This window comes from Oncorhynchus nerka, linkage group LG17 (assembly GCF_034236695.1).
Source record: "Oncorhynchus nerka isolate Pitt River linkage group LG17, Oner_Uvic_2.0, whole genome shotgun sequence".
Taxonomy (NCBI): domain Eukaryota; kingdom Metazoa; phylum Chordata; class Actinopteri; order Salmoniformes; family Salmonidae; genus Oncorhynchus; species Oncorhynchus nerka.
Window position 1 is genome coordinate 41,153,101 of NC_088412.1, and position 22,094 is coordinate 41,175,194.

The following is a 22,094-nucleotide window of genomic DNA, read 5'->3' on the forward strand; positions in this document are numbered from 1 at the left end:
TTACGGTATACAAGTATTTATTTAAATCATCTTTGCATTGACAAACATACAATTTGTATAGCATGTCTTAAATTCCCCAAAAGTCATTTCCATTATGTAAATGTCATGAGAGAACATCAAGGATATATACTTAAAGAAATCACTTCTCCTCCCAACATCCAGACATTCACTGATAGATCCATTAGGGTTTGGGAAGGTTGCAGAGAGAGGTGAACAGTGTCTCAATATATGTCCACAATCCATTAACCAAAAGTAAAGTAAGTATAAGTGACATACTTTTGTGTAGATGGAATGAAGTTGCCTAAAGACATTGATCAGAGATTGGTTATGTGTTTTTCCCTCTATTGGTTAAGGTTGGGATTTCGGAAAGTTACGCTGGTCTTGGATCTGTGCTTTTTAGGGCAACTTCCTCACAGAGCTGTCCTTCTGCTCATTGGTGGAGACCGGAGTTGTGAAGGAAAATTGCGATTTCAGTGTGGTTCTTTCGGGGGTGATACACAATGTACGAGTGGAGGTCTCTTGATAGGTAGCTCGAGCTGTCAGTTAAGAACCTGTTTGTGAATTAGTAGTTTGATTGGAAGTTTGGGCTGTCAGTCTTGCCTCCCGTGTCTGTGTAGGTAGTCAGTCAGGAGGGTAGGGTAGTCTGTCATGACGCCTGTGGCTCCTGCTTCGAACGCCGCCTCGATGTCAGGATCCTCGTTGCAGACGAACAGGTGCACCTGAGGATATCCGTCAGTTATCCCACATGAGAAAAATACTACAGTACGTGCTAAAGAATTCTATAGTAAACTTTTGTATACTGTACTACACACTGTAGTATCCCTTGATCATGTGTTGTACTTGTACTTTAGAATGTTGTAGAATACTACAGTATTATCTGCAAAAATAAGCAGTGTAGTAAATATTACAGTAATCTCTGCAAAAACACTACACTTATTTAACAATAGTAAATACCATTTTTTTTTTTTACCTTTATTTTGACAAGGAGTCAATGCTGAGACCAAGGTCACTTTTCCAGATGAGCCCTGTATTAAGCACCAAAATACACATCTAAACACATTCATATACACAATACACAAAAAGAAAAACAGAAAAGACAATCTTCAGTAAAAAGGTCCCCTCACAACCGTCTGAAATACCATAGAGGCACAAATTCCACCAATTATAAAGTGTATTGTAGATCATGCCACAAGTAAGGTGCAAGGAAATTAAAGGCTGATTTTCCTAACTCTCTGGATACCATCTATGTGACTTCAAAGAGGTGATGAGGAACTATAGTATTCCATTTGCATATACCCTGCCCATTCCCCTCACCCCATTTTGTGCCACCAGAAAGTATTCCATTCACTTTTTGTTTTTTGCTCTGACATGCACTATCAACTGTGGGACCTTATATAGACAGGTGTATGTATGCCTTTCCAGATTATGTCCAATCAATTGAATTTACCACAGGTGGACTCCAATCAAGTTGTAGAAACATCAAGGATTATCAATGGAAACAGGATCGCCTGAGCTCAATGTCGAGTCTCATAGCAAAGGGTCTGAATACTTTTGTAAATGTGATAGTTCAGTTTCTAAAAACCTGTTTTTGCTTTATCGTCATGGCGTATTGTGTGTAAATTGATGAGGGGAAAAACCATTTTTTTAATCAATTTTAGAATAAGGCTGTAACATAACAGAATGTGGAAAAAGTGAAGGGGTCTGAATAATTTCTGAATGCACTGTAAGTGAGACATCTACATGCTAAGTATGGACCATATATCGTGATCCCTACAGGTTATAGAAAAGAGCAGAAACTCTGAACTATTCGTTCTGACTCCAGTCCTACCTACCTACAGGTTATGTAAAATTTGCTCTTTTAGTATTTCTCCAGTAGGTTTCCTGAAGGAGAAAGCCTCCACTTCTATGTCAAAGATAATAAAACAAAAACACTATAGTAAATCCTACAGTAATGCCTGCAAAAGCACTACCGTAAATACTACAGTATAGTACATTATGCAAAAACTACAGTGAACACTACAGTATATTAAAATCTGCAAAAACACTACAATAATTACTATAGTATTTTCCATGTTGGCGGATATGAGTGAGAGGGCTGGGTTGTGTTTATTAGGTACAAAACAAAGTGAAACAGGGAGCTACTATCTGAACATTGAATGTGAAATGCTGATTTACATTTTTTGTTGCGCAACATTTTGCTATGGTGTTCTTGAATGAACATGACCCTGGTTCCATTTCAGTCACCTGTCCCTTCACCAGGAGTGTCAAACTAATTTTGACCCGGGTGTGCATTCGGTCTTCAACAAGGTCAAGAGCGCTGCACTAAAAATTGTCAAAATATAGGTGATTATTAGTGAGCTGGGCCGCAGGAGTGGACTGGGAGCCCACACCACTACACGTGCCGCCAACTCACCCCCCCCCCCCCCATCACAGGGGAGTGGTCCCCAGACTATCAGCCACTGCCCAGACCTTATCACAGACCTACATCTACACCAGGCTTGAGTCTTCTGTCTGACATTCTCATCCACTAAATTAAACTTAGACACAAGCAGTAGTGTTGACACATAACATTGGCAGTTAAGTACAGCGTTTCTCAACCAGTGGCTGACGAGATGTGGTCCTCCTCATCTTTTGTAACCAGCTCATGTTAAAAACAAGTACAATATATAAAAGCACCACTGGAGATACAACTTAACACTTTTAACTGTGCCTCTGCTCTAGCTATTTTGTTTGCCTTCCTGGTGTGCTGTCGGTCGGTCTCAGCATCTTCTCTGCTGTCACTCTGTGCTTCTTCTGCTTTAGCCAACACTCACATAGCAATTGTTTTGGAGGTGGAACTGTGTTAGAAATGTCAAATCCACAAGTAACTCCTGGCATTATACCTAAAGCGGGCATTGCCATAGGCTGCACCAAGAGAAATTCCATGTAGCCATGTTTATCATTTTGAACACTGGAGTTTGAGATATTAATCTACACATCGATTGGGCTGATAGAAATCCTCATTATTTAGTTGAATGATTTTCAATATGAGCATCATTATTTCTATATAGACTACACTTTCTTGTTCTGAACTTCTAACGTGAGTGGGAGGGGTGTGTCTTTGTGACAATAATCAAGAGCAGCTGCTCACCGATTTGACAGCTCCAAAACATCAGCAATGCAGCTATCGCTGGTTAACTCTTGATCTGATTGAATCTAGGCTTTAAGATATATTTCAAACAAGTGCCTATCATATGTGTTCCCCTGAATCAACACCTACCCTATTCATTTCTATTACAGGCCTCCAGACTGTCATTTTCCACTGGTGTCACTTACTTTTACAGTTGGTGGCACCAGCCCATGATTTGGTCGGACCCAAATCACGAGTAATCATCTTATAAGCCATTTGTAGTACTTTATTAAGAAGTATAATAAATAGACTACGGAGGTATTCATGTCCAAGCAGGAATGCATGTTTCAATATATTTTTATGTGCTAATCCAGTGATTGTCATGAATTTTGGGGTTCAAAATTAAACTATAATTGCTATATTTTACTGTCCAAATAGGACTCCAGGATTTACTGATTTATTTTTGTTCTATAGAGATGAATTACATACATCTTAATGTGCAGTAATTAATATCATAGGCTAATTAATGTAGGGTTCAACACCTGTAGAAGTGGAAGCTACTAAAAAAGCACATTAATTCAATTTCTAACTCGAAATACAATACCCACTGCTAGTAGCCATGTATTAATCCAACACTAAATGTTATGTGCTAAAAAACAGTTGGGAAATAAATAAGTATACCTACAGAAAGCTGAGAACCTCCTCTCTTCGACAGGGACAAGGGGATGAAGCTTGTTGTACGTTAGAAAGCATTTTTCTCTCGAGCGCATGGGGAGAGAGGAGAGTGGCTCGCTCATTGCATCAGCAGGCCCCAGTGAGGACACAGGCATATTTGGAGGGCAGCCACTTTCATTACAGGAATCAGTAGGATAATGCACTTTAGTGTTTGACCAAATCATAGTTTTAGCCATCCCAAAAATAGGATGTTTTGAGTGAGGTGACAATGTAGAATGTGTTCTTTCTAAGTTTATAGGCACCCTTTCCGTTTTTTACCACCCATGATCTTGGCTGACTAACTGATGACGGAGTTGGAGCAGGTCTCTTTGCTGATGCCGCGTTTGACTTTGAATGTGAGTTTGCATGACCTCAGTCTATCAGAACTGGGCCAGCTCATCTTGGTGGGGTAGGCCAGCCATTGCCCACTGATCATCCAAAAGCCCATTATAGATCAGTAGAACAGAGAAATTCCACCAAAATCGAGCTGGATTGGAACTCCTATGTTTGCTCCTTTCCCTAGACACTCAGTGTCTATAGTTCTTAAAGGGCTGGATAAGGGAAAGAGGGATGTAACAGGAGCTCTGCTGACCCTACTGACGGGCCATGACATACTGAAGCGGTTAGCAGAAGGGGCTAGGAAGTGATGGCAGTAACTATTATGATGATAATAGTAATGATGGTGGTTGCTCTGTACCTGAATTCCTCTGTTGGCCAGATGTTTGAATAGACTCTTCCTCATCGTTAATCTGGAAAAACATTAACGTTTTGCAGGTGGTTTAATCTTTTATCAAAGCCTGTACATGGTCTGTTGGTTTTAGTAGGGAAAGGGAACTGCTTTGTTACTGTAGTAAATGTACCCACTTTTCTATCAGATAGATGACCATTCTGTTCTTCAGAAGACGCTCCTCAGGAATATATGTTCTGCATAAATAGAATGAGATTATATGATAGTTACAATTTACGACATACACACACAGGGTTGCCAGAGAAAGAACAATAGAAAGCTCTCTGTCACCACACATCCGTCTGCACCTATACTCAAAGATAAACATGTGACCACACACATCCATGCACAGACATAACAGATGATGGTGAAGTCAGATGGGTACTGTATCAGCACATGAACTTTGGAACCCATACGCAAAAAAACATACATGACATACGCACGCACACACCTGTTAATGATGCGGGGCAGGTAGAACTGCAGGAAGCTCTCTCCCAGCGGAACAAAGGGCAGCAGGCCGCTGTAGTAAAGGAGGAGCAGCTGCAGCCCTCGTCTCATACTGAAACTATAGGGCATGGTGGAGTTCTATAAGGAGAGAGGGAGAGCAGAGCGGGAGAGATGGAGGAATGGGATAGAAGAGAGCAGGAGGGACAGGGAAGAGAGAGGCTGGGTTGAGAGAGTGCAAGAAAATATCTCTCCCTAGGACAGGAGTTGGACCCCTGGTTCAGTTTATTGTATCTTCCCCTAGTTGACACTTACAGATCTGCGGCACTTTTTCATAATGGTAGAGTCTACAGTCGCCCACACTGTGAGGTCCTCTCTATCATACTGTTTCACCATGTTGGACGCCTGAGAGAGAGCGAGAGAGAGACCAGGGCAGAAAGGGAGAGGGGAGTTATTCGTTGTCTGTGACTAAAACATTTAGTGAAGCTGTGAAACCTATTATCGTTAGATTCTTTTTTTCCCCCTGACATAGTCAAATAACTCAAGCATAGATTGTTCACTTTTTTCCTAATTTGGCACACAAAGACCATGAGTAAAATGTGTCAAAAAGAATGGTACCGATTGGCCTATAGGTGGCAATGTTATAAGCGGTCTCACTTAAACCCTCATATCCACCGCCCGTTTGACGTAGGTGTCTTTCCTCATGCGGAACAAATTTGCCTCAAGGACCCATAAGGCCTGTCAGGATATTTTTTTCATCCATCTTGAGAATTTTCAAAGGAAAACCTTTGAAAAACAAGTCCAAATCACACCAAGCTTGGGGTTTGGTTAATGACAAATCAAAAAATCAGATTTTGTGTGTCCATTTAAAACCTTTTTAAATCCACTTCACAATGGCCTATCAACTTGAAACTGAAATTGGTATTGATTACTCAAAAAAGAGAACTTAACAACTTCTTTTCATAAGGAACGCTAATGCTCAAAAACATCTGCAATCGTCTTCTCCTCATGAACCATATGTCAGATTATGTCCAGATTTTTTATTTACTCATGACATCAGTCTTTAATGGTTTTAGTTGTTAAATTCAAATATAGCTGCACTGTAACCTGCACGTTAGCATATGCTAATGATAAAAACACAAATCTTCTCACAAACCATAAATCATATTGACTCCAGATTTGGTATAGACTCAATGAATTAGCCTGTAATGAATTGGAGAAGGATTAGTTGCTGCATTCAAAGTCGGCCACGTCACACAACTAGATGGCACCATATAACACCAGGGCTATAAGAACTGAACCGATAGACATGGGGCCATGAAATTTGGTACGTAAACCAATGTATATGTCCTTAGAAGCTGTGTGATAAAGTCACTGCAACCTTAGATGGCTGCACTGGACCAGTTGGTGGCACTATAGATGTCATCATCCTTGTGGTATTGAGAGAGAACCATGGTAATGCTTTCACTGATTGCACATAAAGGAAGATAGTTCCTACATGATATAGTGCTTGCTTTGCTATCCAACTATCTTGTGTCCTTTCTGTCTTCCTGTGAACCCTGTTCATTGCTGCTCACTGCTATATTTATAAAGTATATTCTGTAAATAAAGTTGAATTTGATTGGATTTAGCTTAGTCCTGTACTTTCTCCATCAGCAAGCTGTTGTCTTCTTTGATTTCGATGTTGACTGGCATCTTAGGGAATTTCCTGAACACTTCCTCCAACAGGGTGAACTTCCTGTCTGTACCGGTGCTGTAGTGGCCTGGTGTTGGAAAGGAAGGAAGAAAGGGAGGGGATGGGAGGGAGAAGGGTGAGGTAGTGAATGTCATGATAACACACACGCATGCATATACGCACACACATTGGTGCGAAACCTCACAAAGAGCATTTGTCTATGCCATTGACCCACTTCTGTCAGAGAAGTATGGTGGATGAGTGTGTGTGTCTCTGTGTGTGTGCCTTAATTAGGCTGACAGCGTCGTTGTATTTTGGTACACCAGAAGTACACGAATTTCCAATGAAAAGCTGCGTTTGCCTTGCAGCATTGAGTTGCAGAGGTAGTTGCATAGTGCAAACTGTAAAGTTTGGTGGAGGAGGAATAATGCCCTGGGGCTGTTTTTCATGGTTCGGGCTAGTGAAGGGAAAGGGACCTCCCGATTGGCACAGTGGTCTAGGGCACTGCATTGCAGTGCTAGCTGCGCTAGCTCCACTAGAGATTTGGGGTTCGAGTCCAGGCTCTGTCGCAGCAACTGAGAGACCCATGGCGTGGCACACAATTGGTCCAGTGTCGTCCGGGTTAGGGGAGGGTTTGCCCTGCAGGGATATCCTTGTCCCATCGTGCACTAGCGACTCCTGTGGCGGGCTGGGCGCAGTGCACGCTGACACAGTCAGGGTGTTTCCTCCGACACATTGGTGCGGCTGTCTTCCGGGTTAAGTGTCAAGAAGCTTGGTTGGGTTGTGTTTCGGAGGACGCACGGCTCTCGACCTTCACCTCTCCCGAGTCTGTATGGGAGTTGCAGCGATGAGACAAGACTAATTACGAAATTGGGGAGAAAAAGGGGTTAAAAAAAATATTATTTTTTAAAACTAATAATAAAAAAATAAAAAAAGTTTAAAATGAAAAACAATGCCCCCGTGCACAAAGCGAGGCCCAACCTCCCTAATGCTCTTGTGGCTGATTGGAAGCAAGTCACTGCAGCAATGTTCCAACATCTAGTGGAAAGCCTTCCCAGAAAAGTGGAGACTGTTATAGCAGCTATGGGGGATCAACTCCATATTAATGCCTTTGATTTTGGAATTAAATGTTTGCCGACCAGGTGTCCACATAATTTTGGCCATGTAGTGTATGTGTTACAGTGGATACCTGCATTAAATGTGACCTCCAGTCTGTCCTTATACAAGGGTAAGTCCTGAAAAGAAAACACAATTCATATTTTATACTACAAAATGAATGAACTGCCTCATTACTGTATGGGACAGTTTATAAAAGCTAAAACAGTTTATGGAACAGATTATAAAAGGAGCCTACATGTATACACATTATAATTCATACACATTAAGGTCAGAATAGCTATGGTAACAGAGTTCAAGCAACAATCAAGGGGAGTTTTATATTCTATGGTTTTAATATACATTTGACCTCTAACCTCTAGGTTTAGGGAGGAGATGGTGACATCATGGCCAGTCTGCCTCAGGAGGTTTTCGTCATGTGACACGACCACATGACCATCCCGGGTCAGGTGACAGTCCAGCTCCAGCATTCCTGTACCCTGCTCCACCGCACTGACGGGGACGGGGGGGGGGGGGGTGTGTGTGTGTTAGATTAAATGCCGACACCCGCATAACTGTTGTAGGTGGAACTGCATTAGAGCTGTCAATCCACAAGTGGCTCCAGGCATCATGCTTATTGCAGACATTGGCACATTAGTAGTAATCCCATGTAGCCATCCAACACATTCCAACACTGGAATGTGTGATACAATCTACACATCGATTAGGCTGAAATATTTAGTTTAAATGATTTTTAATTTGAGTTTCATTATTTCTATATAGCCAACATTTTCTAGTTCTGAACTTCTAACGTGAGTGGGATGGGTGTGGCTTTGTGACAATGACCACACAAGCAGCTGCTCACCGATTTGAAACACCAACTATGCAGGTGTCGGTTAGCGCATGTTAATGCTTGATCTGATTGAATCTAGCTCAGAGGTGTCAAACATACGGTCCGAGTCTGGCCTGTGAGGGGGTCCAATCCAGTTTAAGGGTGGTTTGAGAAAAAATACAAAAAACTCAAATAAAACATACTTTAAAATGACTAAAACCAAATCGAAAGTATGTCAAAATTACAATGGACCTATAGTGCCTTCAGAAAGTATTCATACCCCTTGACTTATTGCACATTTTGTTGTGTTACAGCCTGAATTCAAAATGGATTAAATCTATTTTTGTCACCCATCTACACATAATAACAAAGTTAAAAGATGTTTTCATCAATTTTTTTCAAATATCAAATTTACATAACTACTGTATTCACACCCCTGATTCAATTAAGTGATAATGCCCGAGAAGCCTGTGTTTGGAGGATATATTGGCACGGGTGTTCGTCGAGGGCCGGCAAACTGTGCCAATACCCTTCAAACACCGGCTTCGAGGGTTACCTACATATTCAAATAATGATTGACATATTTTTATTAAACTTTATCTTGATGAATTTATTTGAACTATTTCATCCTTCCGCAAGATATAGTCCCGACACAAATCTAAGGTTGCACCCCAAGCCAGTTCGTTTGCCAGTGTCTCACCCAGTTGTTCAGTCTTTTTGTTCTAAATTGTTCTAGTCATTCGTTCTAAATGTTCCATACCCATACTGGCTGGCAACATTTTTATCCCTTGAATTCTAGCTAGCCAACTACAGCTAACTTAGTCACGTCAAACAGTGCAGCCAAAATAACAGCAAAGTAGCTTAATTTGCATATGTTTAAGTTGCTTTCTAGTGTAATCTATTTGGATTTCTCCTGGCATAGAAAATGTGCTCTCTCATCAGGACACTGTTGTTCAGAGGAGCTAGCCAAAAACACAGCTAACACAAACACTTCAAACTGAAGCTGGATAGACTTTAAACTAGCCGGACTTCATTTCATTTGATCTTTTTTCAATTGATATTTCTTTGTATATATCCATGAAAATGATGCCAGCTGATTCATGATTTCGACTGGCTGAGAAATGCTGCCTGCCTGTCTGTCGCATCCTGACTCCCGACACTTTCATAACTATGGGACAGCTTGAGATTTAGTTTGAATATTGAAACAATGTTGAAATGTTGAAGGTAATATGGTAATATGTAATATGGTAATAGGTCATATGTGCATGTAGGTAGGGGTAAAGTGACTATGCATAGATAATAAACAGCGAGTAGCATCAGTGTAAAAGCAAAGGGGGGGTTCAATGTAAATATCCTGGTGGCCATTTAATTAATTGTTCATCAGTCTAATGGCTTGGGGGTAGAAGCTGTTAAGGAGCCTTTTGGACCTAGACTTGGTGCTCTGGTACCGCTTGCCGTGCGTTAGCAGTGAGAACAGTCTTTGGGCCTTCCTCTGACACTACCTATTGTATAGGTCCTGAATGGCAGGAAGTTTGGCCCCAGTGATGTACTGGGCCGTATGCACTACTCTCTGTGGTGCCTTACGGTCAGATGACAAGCAGTTGCCATATCAGGTGTGATGCTACCGGTCAGGATGCTCTCGATGGTGCAGCTGTATTCCTTTTTGAGGATCTGGGGACCCATGTCAAATCCTCAGTCTCCTGAGGGGGAAAAGGTGTCATGCCCTCTTCACGACTGTCTTGGTGTGTTTGGACCATGATAGTTTGTGGTGATGAGGACACCAAGGAACTTGAAACTCTCGACCCGCTCCACTACAGCCCCATTGATGTTAATGAGGGCCTGTTCGGCCCTACTTTTCATGTAAGTCCACGATCAGCTCCTTAGTCTTGCTCACATTAAGGGAGAGGTTGTTGTCCTGGTCTCTGACCTCCTCCCTATAGGCTGTTTCATCATTGTCGGGGACCAGGCCTACCACCATTGAGTCATCTGCAAACGTAATAATAGTGTTGGAGTCGTGCTTGGCCACACAGTCGTGGGTGAAGAGGGAGGAGTACGGGAGGGGACTAAGTACACACCCCTGAGGGGCCCCAGTGTTGAGGATCAGTGTGGCAGACGTGTTGTTGTTACCCTTACCACCTGGGGGCGGCCTGTCAGGAAGTTCAGGATCCAGTTGCAGAGGTAGGTGTTTAGTCCCAGGATCCTTAACTTAGGGATGAGCTTTGTAGGCACTATGGTGTTGAACAATGAGCTGTAGTTAATGAACAGCATTCTCACATAGGTGTTCCTTTTGTCCAGGTGGGAAAGGGCAGTGTGGAGTGCGATTGAGATTGCGTCATTTATGGATCTGTTGAGGCGGTATGTGAATTGCACTGGGACTAGGGTTTCCGGGATGATGGTGTTGATGTGAGTCATGACCAGTCTTTCAAAGCACTGAATGGCTACCGACATGAGTATTCGGTATTATTAGAAAGTGGAAGAAGTTCAAGATGACGGTCAATCACCCTCGGTCTGGGGCTCCATGCAAGATCTCACCTCGTGGGGCATCAATGATTATTAGGAAAGTGAGGGATCAGCCCAGAACTACACGGCAGGACCTGGTCAATGACCTGAAGAGAGCTGGGACCACAGTCTCAAAGAAAACCATTAGTAACACACTACGCCGTCATGGATTAAAATCCTGCAGCACACGCAAGTTCCCCCTACTCAAGCCAGCGCATGTCCAGGCCCATCTGAAGTTTGCCAATGACCATCTGGAGGATCCAGTGGTGGAATGGGAGAAGGTCATGTGGTCTGATGAGACAAAAATATAGCTTTTTGGTCTAAACTCCACTCGCCGTGTTTGGAGGAAGAAGACGGATGAGTACAACCCCAAGAACACCATCTCAACCGTGAAGCATGGAGGTGGAAACATCATTCTTTGGGGATGCTTTTCTGCAAAGGGGACAGGACGACTGCACCGTATTGAGGGGAGGATGGATGGGGCCATGTATCACAAGATCTTGGCCAACAACCTCCTTCCCTCAGTAAGAGCATTGAAGATGGGTCGTGGCTGGGTCTTCCAGCATGACAATGACCCGAAACACACAGCCAATGCCAAGGTGAGTTGTTTTCCCTCTGGTTGCACATGTGACATGCTGGTAGAAATTATATAAAAAGGATTTATGTTTGCCTGCATTAAAGTCCCCGGCCACAAGGAGCGCAGTTTCTGGATGAGCATTTTCTTGTTTGTTGATGGCCTTATTCAGCTCGTTGAGTAAGGTCTTAGTGCCAGCATCGGTTTGTAGTGGTTAAATAGACAGCTACGAATAATATAGATAAACTCTCTAGGCAGATAGTGTGGTCTACAGCTTATCATGAGGTACTCTACCTCAGGCAAGCAATACCTCAAGACTTCTTTAATATTAGACATCACAAACCAGCTGTTATTGACAAATAGACCCACCCCTCGTCTTACTAGATGTAGCTGTTCTGTCCTGCCGATGCACAGAAAACCCAGCCAGCTCAATATTATCCGTGTCTTCGTTCAGCCATGACTCAGTGAAACACAAGATATTAGACCCACCCGTTGTATAATACTTTGTAGAAGAACCTTTGGCATTGATTACAGCTGTGAGTCTTTCTGGGTAAGTCTCTAAGAGCTTTCCCCACCTGGATTGTGCAACATTTGCCCATTATTCTTTTCAAAATTCTACAAACTGTCAAATTTGTTGTTGATCATTGTTGGACAACCATTTTCAGGTTTTGCCTGAAAGTAGATTTAAGTCAAAACTGTCTTCTTGGCCACTCAGGAACATTCACCGTCTTCTTTGTAAGCAACTCCAGTGTAGATTTGGCCTTGTGTTTTAGGTTATTGTCCTGCTGAAAGGTAAATTAATATCCTAGTGTCTGGTGGAAAGCAGACTGAACCAGGTTTTGCCTGTGCTTAGATCAATTCTGTATCTTTTTTTATCCTGAAATTCTCCCCAGTCCTTAATGATGATAAGCATACTGTCGTGACTTCTCCTTAATGTGAAGACTTGTAACATTAATGAACTAAGTCGTGGCACCATGGGAAAAAGTTTAAAGAGTCACTATTTCCCGAATTGAACTCTTCAGATATTTTCATGTCTTATCGATTACAGTCACTTATTAATGTATTATTACCTCAGTCATTCGGAACGTCGTAATTTCTTGTCGTCTGCACTAACCCTACTTTATTGATGAATCAGCGCAATTATTTATTCATTTACTAACTAATTAAACAATTACAGAATACACAAACATTATACAGTAAATTGTCTCTTGAAGACTAGCAAAACAGGACCGTTTGGGTATAACACGGTGGCGAGGAGACAAAGGAGTTACTCTATTGGACATTGGGAAGCTACGCTCACAAAACACAAACTCTTAAGCACTCTAATATTCGCTCACTCGGGAAAAGAGAACGCAATATATGTATTTATGACTGAGCTGTCCTTGATCGTCCAAATCCTTGGTCACGGAGATGTTGGGCGTACGACTCTGGTTCAACCACCAGAGATCACCATGTCCTTAGGTAGAACTACTGGTCATGGTGGTGGTAAGAATGGATACTTCACCGTACCTTGTACAGTAGTTCTCAGAGTTGATCTCGTTAGAATGCTTCAGAGGTTATCGATGTTCTCATCCTAGGCTACGTATGCTTCCACCTGCAGATTGATAAGGCAACATCTAGGATTTGCTTCTTCTGTAGTGATCGATAGTTTGAGTTTGTAACCATTTTGCAAATTCGGCAAAAAGAAGTGTAGACAGAGGTACAGTTATGTGGTTCTGTCTTTCATGATGTCACATCATCAAAACAAATGAGGGGAAGGGCTAGCTAAAAGGGTTATGGGAAGGGTTAGCTAACATTTTAAGTACAGTGGGGCAAAAAAGTATTTAGTCAGCCACCAATTGTGCAAGTTCTCCCACTTAAAAAGATGAGAGGCCTGTAATTTTCATCATAGGTACCCTTCAACTATGACAGACAAAATTAGAAAAAAAATCCACATTGTAGGATTTTAAATTAATTAATTCGCAAATGATGGTGGAAAATAAGAATTTGGTCAATATACTTTGTTATATACCCTTTGTTGGCAATGACAGAGGTCAAACGTTTTCTGTAAGTCTTCACAAGGTTTGACTAAATACTTTTTTGCCCCACTGTAGTTGCAAAGTAGCTAAAAACTGAGTAGTTGCAAAGCTGCTAATTAGCTAAAAAGTTGTCTGTGATGAGATTCGAACACGCAACCTTTGGGTTGCTAGACGTTTGCATTATACTTGCCCTTTTTAACCATCTAAAAGTACAACAAAATTTCAATACAGTACTGCTCTTCACCGGGCCAAACAGGTGTTGTACCTTGTTTCCCTTGGAAACTAGAATCCCGCCCCAAGCCGGGCCTCTCCCAGCTGTAAGCACGTTGTGGGCTAAACTGGGAGCAGTGACGTGCAAGCGATAAAACCTCAAAAGTGTGTGGTGATGCCTAATTCGCCGCAACAAATATCCCCAATGGTCAACCCTTTAAATAATGCCCCTGGTGGAGTGGATGTGTACACCATTCGGTAACCTTTGCCGCTATATGCCAGGAAGATAGCCTCCACAATCCTGTGGAAAAGACGCTGCTTAGAGAGCGCCCTAAAAGGAGCTGGATTAGCAAAGCAGACAAAAAGCTGGTCACATAACTGGATATCCCGGGTCCGCTCAATGTATGTGCGTAAAGCTTATACTGGACACAGGGCATGTAACCAAAGAGACTTTGTGGGATAATAGCATCATCCTCTCCAACCCTGCTAATTCCCTCAATTCTGCTACCAACAACCACTTAAGGGGCACAGGGGGCTCTGGCAAGGGCTGACGTAGTACCTCGTTTGGACAGTAACCAAACGTGCGGGCACTGTTGTCAAAGTAATGTTTTTGTGGAGGGTTGTACTGGTCGCTCACACCTGTAGCAAGGACCCTCGTTCTGGGGTTTACCCGAGCCAAGTGCTCAGGGGCTGCTTTCTCATCAGAAGGTGCTTGGGGAAAGCTACTAAATTTCACTTGTCAGAAGTTATGCATCCTAGCCGACGTTAGGCAGGAAGCTTTTTAGTCTAAGCTAGCTTGCCTCTTTGACCACAGCATAGTCCGTTTAGAATAGCCAAGTGACTTAACTCTACATAATCTAAACAAGAGAGCTACCCAAGCAACTCCACCATGGGAAGGTAGGAATAACTAGTAAAAGCTAGCTTGCCTAGGTGTGTTTGCCAGCGTTTTAGCTAGCCTGGGCTCGAAAGTCAATGTAGGAATGGATCACCGCGGTGGGACCGGGACCCTTCATCAAAAAATATTCTGGGAAGAGAGGCAAGCGGTGCATGACCAAGGCAGACACAGGCGACGGGGGGTACCCACCAAACCTGGCCGCCCTCTCTCTTCAAGTAGCCTCCAGTAACCAACACCAGGAGCCGGGTTAGGTGCAGGCAGCTACTGCATACACCACGCCCAGGCAGACAAGACATTTGCTCCAACCATAAAACAAATCCGCGTCCCGCAACTCAGACTCAGCCGAGGTACAGGCAACTGGGAGAGGAAGTCACTATCGGAAACACCAAGGCCCCTCAAGAATGAGACACGATTGTCAAGAGAACCTGCGCCTTGGACTAGCAGAACATTGCCAGCCGTGGGCAAGCCACGGTTAGTGAAACCGTCCCCTAGGCCCACACACAAACTGATTCGAGCGAGGAAAGCCAGAGAATGCACCGAGCTGGCTGAGACATACAAGACAACAAACGTGAATATATTTGTATTCATTTGGGCATGGTCCCGACCCAGCTTGTTAGCCTTCATCGTTTCGGTCGTATTAGCCATCTTACTCATTGCTACAGCCAGGCCAAGCAATCCATAGAATAACTAATTGGTTTGCACACAACGGGTGAGCACCCACTACCACAAATGGATAGTTTAGTTGGAGTCAGTCTCATGTTCCAAAGATGTTTGTTTTTGGCATGAATCGTTCCTGCTGAAATCGAGGTGAAGAGCAGAATAATTTAAGGGTTTCAGAAAGGCGTTTATTTCATTGGCCTTGTCAGGCGTGATTTTAGTTCTTCAATTGAAATCGTGAGAGTGTAACTCACACACAGTTGTGTTGTACCGAGAGGAAACCTGGTTCAGTCTGCTTTTCACCAAACAAGTTCACCTTTCAGCAGGACAATAACCTAGAAGACAGTAAATCGCAGTGGAGGCTGCTGCTGCTGATGATGGCGCCGGAAGAAATGGCAGCCGTTTTACGGGCGCCTAACCAATTGTGCTATTATTTGTTTTTTTTTGCGTTATTTGTAACTTATTTGTAACCATCATATCTTATGGCAAAAAAAGAGCTCCTGGATAAAAGGACAGCGATCACTCAGCTCGGATTAGACTAAGATTTTTTCTTCGACAAGGCCAAAATCCCCTTCATTGGCAAGAGAAAGAGACGCAGGTAGAGGACACAGGGCGGGGTGCCCCGTAAGAATCCACCAACAGCGAGTGGGAAATCTGCCCTGACCATCAATATTACTTGCCAACATACAATCATTGGACAATAAATAAGATGAGGTACGATCACGAATATCCTATCAACGGGACATCAAAAACTGTAATATCTTATGTTCCACCAAATCATGGCTGAATGACGACATAGAAAATATTCAGCTAGCAGGATATACGCTGCACCGGCCAGATAGAACACTCCGGGGGGGGGGGTCTGTGTATATTTGTAAACAACAGCTGGTGAACGAAATTTAAGGAAGTCTCTAGATTTTGCTCGCCTGAAGTAGAGTATCTCATGATAAGCTGTAGACCACACTATTTGCCAAGAGTTAATCAATTTTTTTTGTGGCTGTTAATTTACCAGCACAGACAGACGCTGGCAGTAAGACTGCACTGAGTCAGCTGCATAAAGGAAATAAGCAAACAGGAAACCGCTCACCGTTAGGCGGCGCTCCTAGTGGCCTGGGACTTTAATGCAGGGAAACTTAAATTAGTTTTACCTCATTTCTATCAGCATGTTAAAACCTGTTAAGTCTACCCCCTACTTTTTCGAACATTCTGTTAAAAATCGCGCAACATTTCAGCGTCCTGCTACTCATGCCAGGAATATAGTATATGCATATGATTAGTATGTGTGGATAGAAAACACTCTGACGTTTCTAAAACTGGTTAAATCATGGCTGTGACTATAACATAACGTGTGTTTCATCGAAAAGCGCAAGAAAAACTGATCACTGAAAACTGGAAAATATATCAATGCGCCACTTGCATGTATTGTCTATTGGAAAGCAAATTACATGGGGCTGAGATTGCAAGTCCTACAGCTTCCACACGATGTCGCCAGTCTTGTCAATTGGTCAAACGAGTGAGAGAGAGCCCATTCCTTCCGGTCTTCGACAGGATGTTTTGGAGTAGAAATTTCCGACCATGATTTTAAGACGTGGAGCTATTGAATACACATCGCCCCGTGATCAATTTGATAGATTATTAACGTTTACTAATACCTAAAGTTGGATTACAAAAGTATTTCGAAGTGTTTTGTGAAAGTTTATCGTCGACTTTTTTAATTTAAAAAAATGACGTTGCGTTTTAAAACTGTGTTTTTTCCTGGATCACACACTCTTCATAGATCGATATTTAGTGTATATATGGACCAATTTAATCGTGATGTTTATGGGACATCTAGGAGTGCCAACAAAGAAGATCGTCAAAGGTAATGAATGTTTTATATTTTATTTCTGCGTTTTGTGTAGCGCCGGCTATGCTAATTATTTTGTTTACGTTCCCTTCAGGTATTTTGGGGTGTTGCATGCTATCAGATAATAGCTTCTCATGCTTTCGCCGAAAAGCATTTTAAAAATCTGACTTGTTGGCTGGATTCACAACAGGTGTAGCTTTAATTCAGTACCCTGCATGTGTGTTTTAATGAACGTTTGAGTTTTAACGAGTGCTATTAGCATTTAGCGTAGCGCATTTGCATTTCCAGATGGCTAGATGGGACGCATGCGTGTCGGGTCGACGTAAGAGGTTAAATGCGCAACCAGAGGGAGAAAAACTCTAGATCACCTTTACTCCACACACACAGACGCATACAAAGCTCTCCCTCGCCCTCCATTTGGCAAATCTGACCATAATTCTATCCTCCCGATTCCTGCTTACAAGCAAAAATTAAAGCAGGAAGCACCGATGACTCAGTCAATAAAAAAGTGGTCAGATGAAGCAGATGCTATACTACGGACTGTTTTGCTAGCACAGGCTGGAATATGTTCCGGGATTCTGCTGAAGGCATTGAGGAGTACATCACATCGGTCACTGGCATTATCAATAAGTGCATCGAGGACATCGTCCCCGCAGTGACTGAATGTACATACCCCAACCAGAAGCCATGGATTACAGGCAACATTCACACTGAGCTAAAGGGTAGAGCTGGCGCTTTCCAGGTGCGGGATTCTAACCATGAAGCTTATAAGAAATCCTGCTATGTCCTCCGACGAACCATCGAACAGGAAAAGCGCCAATGCAAGACTAAGATTGAATCGTACTACACCGGCTCCGACACCAGTCGGATGTGGCAGGACCTGCAAACTATTACAGACTACAAAAGGGAAGCACAGCCACAAGCTGCCCAGTGACACGAGCCTACCAGACAAGCTAAATCACTTTTATGCTCACATCGAGGCAAGCAACACTGAGGCCTGCATTAGAGAACCAGCTGTTCCGGACAACTGTGTGATCACGCTCTCCATTGCCGATGTAAGACCTTTAAACAGGTCAACATTCACAAGGCCGCTGGGCCAGACGGATTACCAGGACGTGTACTCCGGGCATGTGCTGACAAACTGGCAGGTGTCTTCACTGACATTTTCAACATGTCCCTGACTGAGTCTGTAATACCAACATGCTTCAAGCAGACCCCCATAGTCCCTGTGCCCAAGGTAACCTGCCACTAAGGTAACCTACCCGAATGACCACAGAGCCGTAGCACTCACGTCCATAGCCATGAAGTGCTTTGAAAGGCTGGTCATGGCTCACATTATCATTATCATCCCAGAAACTCTAGACCCACTCCAATTTGCATACCGCTCAAACAGATCCACAGATGATGCAATCTCTATTGCACTCCACACTGCCCTTTTCCACCAAGACAAAGGGAACACCTACGTGAGAATGCTATTCATTGACTACAGCTCAGCGTTCAACACCATAGTGCCCACAAAGCTCATCACTAAGCTAAGGATCCTGGGACTAAACACCTCCCTCTGCAACTGGATCCTGGACTTCCTGACGGGCCGCCCCCGGGTGATGAGGGTAGGTAGCAACACATCTGCCACGCTGATCCTTAACACAGGAGCCCCTAAGGGGTGTGTACTCAGTCCCCTCCTGTACTCCCTGTTCACCCACGACTGCATGGCCAGGCACGACTCCAACAGCATCATTACGTTTGCAGACGACAAGTGGTAGGCCTGATCACCGACAAGACAACCTATAGGGAGGAGGTCAGAGACCTGGCGGGGTGGTGCCAGTGTAACGGATGTGAAACGGCTAGCTTAGTTAGCGGTGGTGCGCGCTAAATAGCGTTTCAATCGGTGACGTCACTTGCTCTGAGACCTTGAAGTAGTGGTTCCCCTTGCTCTGCAAGGGCCGCGGCTTTTGTGGAGCGATGGGTAATGATGGTTCGTGGGTGACTGTTGTTGATGTGTGCAGAGGGTTCCTGGTTCGCGCCCGGGTATGGGCGAGGGGACGGTCTAAAGTTATACTGTTACACCAGAATAACAACCTATCCCTCAACGTAATCAAGACAAAGGACTACAGGAAAAGGAGGACCGAGCACACCCCATTCTCTTTGATGGGGCTGTGGTGTGGCAGGATTAGAGCTTCAAGTTCTTTGGTATCCACATCACCAACAAACTAGAATGGTCCAAACACACAAAAACTGTCATGAAGAGGGCACAACAAAACCTATTCCCCTCAGCAGACCGAAAAGATTTGGCTTTGGTCCTCAGATCCTCAAAATGTTCTACAGCTGCAACATCGAGAGCATCACTGCCTGGTACGGCAACTGCTCGGCCTCCGACCTCAAAGTACCACAGACGGTAGTGCGCACGGCCCAGTACATCACTGGGGCTAAGCTGCCTGCCATCCAGGACCTCTACACCAGGCGGTGTCAGATGAAGGCCCTAAAAATTGTCAAAGACTCTCCCACCACAGTCAGACTGTTCTCTCTGCTACCACATTGCAAGCGGTAGGTACCGGATCGCAAAGTCTACAACCAAAAGGCTTCTCAACAGCTTTTACACCCAAGCCATAAGACTCATGAACAGGTAATCAAATGGCTACCCGGACTATTTGCATTGTGTCCTGCCATTCAAGACCCCCCCCCCCCCCCCCCCTCTTATACTCTGCTGCTACTCTCTGTTTATCATCTATGTATAGTCACTTTAACAATACCCACATGTAGATATTACCTCATTTAGCCAGACACACCGGTGCCCCCACACATTGACTCTGTACCGGTAACACCTGTATATAGCCTCGCTACTGTTATTTTCACTGTCATTTTACTGTTTTTTATTTCTTTACTTATTTGTTTACCTAATACCTATTTTTTTAAACTTAAATTGCACTGTTGGTTAGGGCTTGTAAGTAAGCATTTCTCATGACAAAGAAAGTTTGATGGGAGGATGGCTCATAATAATGTCTGGAATGGAGTAAATGGAATGGTATCAAACACATTAAAGATGTGGTTACCACTCCATTGACTCCATTCCAGACATTATTATGAGCCGTCCTCCCCTCAGCAGCCTCCAATGAGTGAATGTTCTTGAGTGGCCTACTTACAGTTTTGACTTAAATCTGCTTGAAAATCTATGGCGAGACTTGAAAATCGCCGTCTGTGTCTAGCAATGATCGAACAACCAAATTGACAGAGCATGAAGTCTTTTTTGAAGAATAATGGGCAAATATTTCACAATCCAGGTGTGCAAAGCTCTTAGCGACTTACCCAAAAAAGAATCACATCTGTAATTGCTGCCAATGGTGTTTCTATGTATTGACTCGTTTATAAAAATGGAGAAAAAAAAAAGATTTTAGGTAGATTGTTGAACAAAAATACAATAAAATGTTAAGAAATCGAATGGGGGCTGAATACTTATGATACGCACTGTAACTGATCTGAAGCCAGGTTTGGTTAGGGTTGGTCACTTACTGTGTGAAGGCCTCCATGGTGCTCTCCATCCTCTCACCGCTTCCTGCCAAGACAGATCAGAAAAGCAGAGATCACTGTCATATCCAGCTCCAAGACTCTCGCTCTCTAGCCTGCTTTTCCTTGATCCCCACTGACTTGAAATAACAGGATAGTTCAAATCAGAGCCAAATATTTATCCAGATATAGTGTGACTCTGGGTCAAATCAATAGACACTCAGCATTCCTGCATGCAGCTACACCACAGGCTCCAAACATCCCACTTTCACTTGTCCAGTCTATTCACATCAATGATTACAGATGAAAAGTGAAACAGCAAGGTAACTACCACATCCCTCCACCGTTCCTTCCTTACCTCCTCTGTGTGAGAATGTGGGTACAGTGGAAGGCAGCCCGTTTCTTCTTGTGGAGGATCTGAGGGTTCTTCAACAGGTAGAGCGACGTCAGGGTGTAGCCCCCTAGGGCCGGAAGGATAAAGTACAGGAAACTGGCCATAATCAATTCTCCTCAGCAAACGGTCCTCAAAAGTGTCCGAAGGCAATTAGGCGCAGTATCAAAAGGCAGAGGTCCTTGGATCCTCCTAGATACTCTAACAATAAATGAACAGAACACCTACAAGTGTCAGGCTGTGTACTGATGGAAAATAACCTGCCAGATATGAGTCCCTTGTTCTGCAAGTTGTAATAAAATGTTTTCAGCTATCGCCCACCGTGCTGCTTCATAACATAGGTAACTAACAGCCAATGTAGAAACCACTCCAAATCCTCTTCAAGTGCATCTAAAGACACTCAATTGATCTGGTCATATTAAACTTCACTTGACTCTTTTTCACACAATTATCTTCTCTCTTTCTATCTTCCACTTTACTACTCCTCTTATTCTGATCACTCGGTTTCTCTCTCCGTCAGTTCATTGGTCACCTCTCAGCCTAGAACAATGTTGTAACAACTTTCATACAGTTAAATTTAAAAAAAAAAACAGGACTTGAAAAACTGGTACAACCTAAGGAGGCATCCGAAGGAAGTGCCACAAGGTCCTACTCCCATAACTTGCACTCGAATGCTTAGCAAAACTCTTACTCATAACCTCACCTAACGCTACTCTCTTTCCCATCCATGGGTTCTGTTTGTAGTAAACCCTATCTCCTTCGCACTTTCCCTTTTTACCGTTCTCCCACACGAAGTTGTAAAATCACAGTAAATTAAATACTAGTCCGTCAGTAGGAGCTGGCCTCCCACACCTCTCTTTCCCCTCTTTTTCCCTTCCCTGTGGCATATATTGTTATTCTCTCAGGC

At 43.3% G+C, this 22,094-nt stretch overlaps 1 protein-coding gene and 1 non-coding gene across 2 annotated transcripts; one reads left to right on the plus strand and one right to left on the minus strand.

The window, feature by feature from the left end:
- On the minus strand, window positions 1-21,923 carry LOC115145249 (lysophospholipase D GDPD3-like). Its single transcript, XM_065003167.1, is given in 11 exon segments — window positions 1-719; window positions 4,521-4,572; window positions 4,688-4,747; window positions 5,002-5,135; window positions 5,310-5,399; window positions 6,639-6,757; window positions 7,859-7,904; window positions 8,142-8,277; window positions 20,803-20,845; window positions 21,155-21,167; window positions 21,169-21,923. Coding segments are annotated over 11 exon segments (948 nt in total). The 5' UTR covers window positions 21,295-21,923; the 3' UTR covers window positions 1-590.
- Window positions 1,845-1,899, plus strand: LOC115145540 (U7 small nuclear RNA). Its single transcript, XR_003865989.1, has one exon. It is a non-coding gene; the product is annotated as a U7 small nuclear RNA (small nuclear RNA).
- Window positions 21,924-22,094: the final 171 nt, after the last annotated feature.